The sequence below is a fragment of the Microtus ochrogaster genome (assembly GCF_000317375.1).
Source record: "Microtus ochrogaster isolate Prairie Vole_2 chromosome 14 unlocalized genomic scaffold, MicOch1.0 chr14_random_1, whole genome shotgun sequence".
In the NCBI taxonomy this organism is placed as follows: domain Eukaryota; kingdom Metazoa; phylum Chordata; class Mammalia; order Rodentia; family Cricetidae; genus Microtus; species Microtus ochrogaster.
Window position 1 is genome coordinate 19,294,473 of NW_004949096.1, and position 4,862 is coordinate 19,299,334.

The 4,862-nt window shown below is 43.3% G+C and overlaps 1 protein-coding gene across 3 annotated transcripts in view; it reads right to left on the reverse strand.

Annotated features, from left to right (window-relative positions):
• The window catches only part of Lrp4 (LDL receptor related protein 4), a 54,866-nt gene that overhangs the window by 24,909 nt on the left and 25,095 nt on the right, over positions 1–4,862 (reverse strand). For 2 of the 3 annotated variants that reach the window (XM_005364160.3, XM_026787717.1), the window contains exons 17-19: positions 1,888–2,096; positions 1,707–1,788; positions 434–539 (exon numbers count right to left, since the gene is read on the reverse strand). In XM_005364160.3, the coding sequence (XP_005364217.1) occupies positions 434–539; positions 1,707–1,788; positions 1,888–2,096 (397 nt within the window). Of the gene's footprint in view, positions 1–433; positions 540–1,706; positions 1,789–1,887; positions 2,097–4,862 lie in introns of those variants that run through there. The other variant, XM_026787718.1, reaches the window with a different exon arrangement.

Below are 4,862 nucleotides of genomic sequence, written 5' to 3' on the forward strand. Positions count from 1 at the left end.
GATGGCCTTGTGTTCCTGAACGTCTTACCTCCACCTCCCAAATGCTGGGATTGCAGGTACTTATTGGGCTCCAAAACGGTATGTCATTTTCATAAAATCAAATCTGCCACTACCACCAATATTTACAGGCAGTTAGAACAAAATATATTTTGGAAAAACATACCCTGAAGCATTAACAGTGATTACACTGGGAGGTAAGAATTTCACTCTCTATAAAATTTAATCTTCTTTAATAATGAAATGACTTTTCTAAGCAGACAACAACAAAACTTTTTAAAGAAAATTTCAAATGGAAAGGTTTCCTTGTTGGGGAACAGACAGGGGTTTCACTTCCTCCTTTTGCCCTTAGCTCTTCCACAGATCTGCCCCCGCTCCCTAATGTGCAGACACCCCTTTTATACCCAGTTCTCGGGGAGGGGGGGATAGTACATACCCGCCCATGGGTTCTACCACAATGTCCCGAGGACGATCCAGGTTCTCCCAGATGAGCACTGTCCTCATGCTACCGTCTGTGTTGGCCACTTCAATTCGGTCTGTACCTGCCACAGAATGAGGGCAAAACAATTAATTCCAGTCTTGTTCATTTCTTCTCCCCACCCCATCCATGCCTAGCACAGCGCCTTGTATGCAGTGACTGCTCAGCAAAGATTTTGTGGTGCATATAGGGTGGATATTTAGTGACAGAAACTAAGAGAAGAAATTCAACTTAGTTTCTTTCCTTAGAACAGCACAACTTCCTAAACCTCTGTCTTTTGATTCAAGGCAATGATTCTCAAATTTTGTGTGCATAAGAATGAAAAGAGCTTGTTAAACCATAGATTCCTGGGGCTGGACTGATGCTGCAGAGATTAGGAGTACCTACTGTTCTTACAGAGGACTCAGGTTCAATCCCCAGCACCCACACTGGGCAGCTCCTGACTGCCTGTAACCTCTTCCGGCTTCCATGGGCACCTGTACATACATGGTAATTATACATATGCTCAGGCACACACATACACATTAACAAATAAATCTTTAAAGATTCTTGCAATTGCCAAGCGGTGGTGGCACACACCTTCAATCCCAGGACTCGGGAGGCAGAGGCAGGCGGATCTCTGTGAGTTCGAGGCCAGCCTGGTCTACAAGAGCTAGTTCCAGGACAGACTCCAAAGCTACAGAGAAACCCTGTCTAGGAAAAAAAAAAATTCTTACAATTAATTCCTCATGATTCTAAGTAAGTCTGGGGTTCAAGATGTGAATTTCTCACCATTTTCTAGTACATGGTGATGCTCTTGTTCCAGAAACTACATTTTTAAAATTTTTATGTGATTTTAATATATTAAGCTACATAATAGTAATAACCAGTAGGTCTGAGGAAATACATGGTATATTTTAATATCTCCTTTTTTACAAATGAAGTCAAGCAGACAATTATCAAACAAGCTGTCAGTGGCAGCAAACTTTTTTTTTAATTTAATTTAATTTTTTTTCAGAAATCACATTTTGGGAAACACTGGTTTAAAGGTATTTGTTTAGTTTCCAAGTCCCTGCCCCCACCAAGATTCATAGAAAACTGCCTAAAGTTTTATTCAGACATCAATGGAAAAACCCCAGGTCATAAGTTCATTACCCAAAATGCTTCATAGCACAGAAGAAGCTGCAATTTGGATAATAAGTATTAAAGCCTCAGAAGACTCAGGTAGCCAGGCCACGGCTCCTAGATGTACCTGCATCTGTCCAGTAGAGCTTGTTGGTGACCCAATCAATTGCCAGGCCAGCAGGGCTCTCCAAACTGGTATCCACTACCACCTGGACAGGAAGGAAAGCTGTGTCACCCACGGCACCCCTCGTCCAGCTCTGGAACCCAAACTTCCCCTCCCGAAGGGCTGGAGCCACACTGGGCCCTACCTCCTGTCCTGTTCCATCCCACTTGGCCCTGCTGATGGTATCAGTGCTGACATCTGTCCAGTATACGTGGTCATCCTGGGAGTCCCAGTCAAGGGCCACAGCACTGCGCACGTCAGCCAGTGGGATGACATCGTCGGACAGGTCCTCTGTGTCGAAGCTGATCCGACGGATGTCCATCCTTCGGGCAAAAAGCAGGAACTTGTCAAGACCTGATCAAAGGCCGAGAGGGGTCTCCTTTTAATGTTCTAAGTCCAGTAACAGTGACAGACACAGATGCTCACCTGTGTGACACCTGGTTCAATCACATCTCCTGGGACCTGCTGCCCTTCACCCCCACTCTTCACACTGCAGGTTGCCCATCCGCATAGAGTTAGACTTTAAAGTCCAGTGGAAATAGATTGTACCCCGCTGCGGGAGGATCTATCAGCTTTATTTGAATCATTCTCTTCTTACTTCTCTTGCCCATTTCTAGTGCTGCGGCTGGGCCACTGCCCACTGCCAGCCTACTTCTGAGATGTTTACTCTATTTCAAGTCTTCTGCCTTTTTGTTTCCTCGATACAAGCCTAGGCTTTTCTCAAACTGTCAGTCCTGACTCGGCCTCCTAAGTGCTGGAATTACAGACATGCTACCTGGCTAGAGTTTCTGCTTTTATTGTGTTGTCTAGAATTATCCTCCCATTTCCGTTTTCTTCACAGTTGTAGCCAACGACAACTGGTCAGTAAGTTCTTTCCTTGTCAGGCACTGGACTTTGTGCTTAGAAAAGCTGAATGCCTGGTATAGACACAGTGCAATTTTACTCAGCCATGAAGAAAAATAAAATTATGAACCTTGCAGTAAAAAGGATAGACTTGAAAAGTATTATATTAAGTGAAATGACCCAGACTCAAAATGTTAAAACAAACAAAAATAAGTTCTCTCTCATATGTGGATCCTAACTGTCATGTTTATATGCCTGTATAAGAGGTTATGAAATTAGATAGGAAATCACAAGAAGGGAAAAACACTGTTGAGGAAAGGAGGGGACCAAAATGGCATGTGTCACTAGAGCAGAAAGGAGGCCAAGGGAAGAAAAGGGTATGGGGGTGTGCAGGAGAGTGCGGGAGAAGAGGGGAGGAGGAAAAAAACAGTTCTCCTGAATGTCATAATAAAGCCTAGTTCTTCATGGTGCCTCTTATCGGTGCTTTGTGAGACACATTCTTGCTCCTGTTCTCAGATGAGTGACTGAGGCCAGCAGAACCAGGGAGCATCCCGGAACTAGGACTCAGTTCTGCACCAGTCTGGTCACCAAGGGGGCTTTGGCCACTGCTCAACACAGCAGCTTTTCCATCCTCTGGCTTGTCTAAATACTTTCCCAGTATAGTTGGCCTTTGGTGTGTGCAGGGAGCCCTGCATACTCAGTTCACAGAAGCTTCAGGCCCTTGTGTACCTGTGCACATCCTATATAATCTAAATAATCTCTGGATTACTTGTAATCTAATATCTGTTTGTTTGATACTAGGGGTTCAATATGCAATATAACTCCCATTTAGTTGTATTCCATATCCTTCCTTTGTAGAAATATGTGTGTAGGCTTTTTTTTTTCATTTAATTTTTATTTTATACATAGGAAGTGTTTTCCTGAATGTCCATATGTGGACCATGTGTGTGCCTAGTGCCCTGAGAGGCCAGAAAGCATTAGATGCCCTGGATGTTACAGGCAGTTGTGAGCTGCTGTGTGGGACTGGGAACTGAACCTGGGTCCTCTGAAATTAAGTGCTCTTAACTGCTCAGCCACTTCTCTAGCTCCTACAATGTATTCTTTAGAGAATAATGACCAAAACAGTTGATATAGGGCTGACAATCTGAGTTCCATCTCAGGGCCCCACAGAGTAGAAAAGACCTCACTCACAAGTTGTCTTCTGACCTCATGCACACCCCAGAATACAGACACAAACACAAATAAGTGGAAATTGTAAATGGCGACACATCTTCAGTACAGTGTTTTAGAATTTCTGTCCACAGGGCTAAATCCAGACAAGAAACCCACAGATGAACACCTGACTACATATTTCTCTACTCAGAATGGCACTTTCTCCTAGCTTTATCAAACCCTCGTGTAAGCTTTGGTAAATCTTCTGAAGGAAGTGCCTGGAAGCATATTGCATCTCACTAAAATAACAGGAGCAACTGGGCATAAAAGACTATAATGGGAAAGCAGGCGGTGGTGGCGCACACCTTTAATCTCAGCACTCAGGAGACAGAGGCAGGAGGGTCTCTGTGAGTTTGAGGCCAGCCTGGTACTACAGAGTGAGTTCCAGGACAGCCAGGGCTACAGAGAAACCCTGTCTCAAAAAAGAAAAAAGAAAAAAAAGGAAAAAAAGAAAGAAAAGAAACAAATGAAACAAATAAAAAGAGTGTACAGGGAAAACACAACATATGAAACTAATTTTCAAGAATGTATTTTAATGAAACCTCTGAATGTTTTCCCTAATCACTCTCTGGCAAAGGCTCAGAGAATCTAATTGTGTGTGTGTGATTGTACATGGATATGTATAAACATGTGTACATGTGGAAGTTGGGCATCTCCTTCTACAGCTCTTTGCCTCATCTTATTTATTTAATTAGAGGCAAGCTCTGTCATTGAACCCAAACCTTACAGATTGGCTAGGCTGGATGGCATGTGCGGGCCAGGGATCTGACTAAATACCACTACACCTGGCTTTTACATGGGTGCTAGGGATTTGAACTCAGGACCTCATGCTAGCATGGCAGGCACTTTACCAACTGAGCCATCTTCCCAGCTCCAACAATTTGATTTTAATAGATTTAAGATAGCCAATGTATTATACAGTAATAATGACACAAAAGAAATTGTCCCTGGTCCCTTGCTGGTTATACCATATTCCCGATCAAATTCTCGCTCTACTAGCCTTAGAAAAAGTCACCTGTGTGCTGAGATTTCTAGGGTTGACTTTGCAAGTAATTTTCTTTCTTT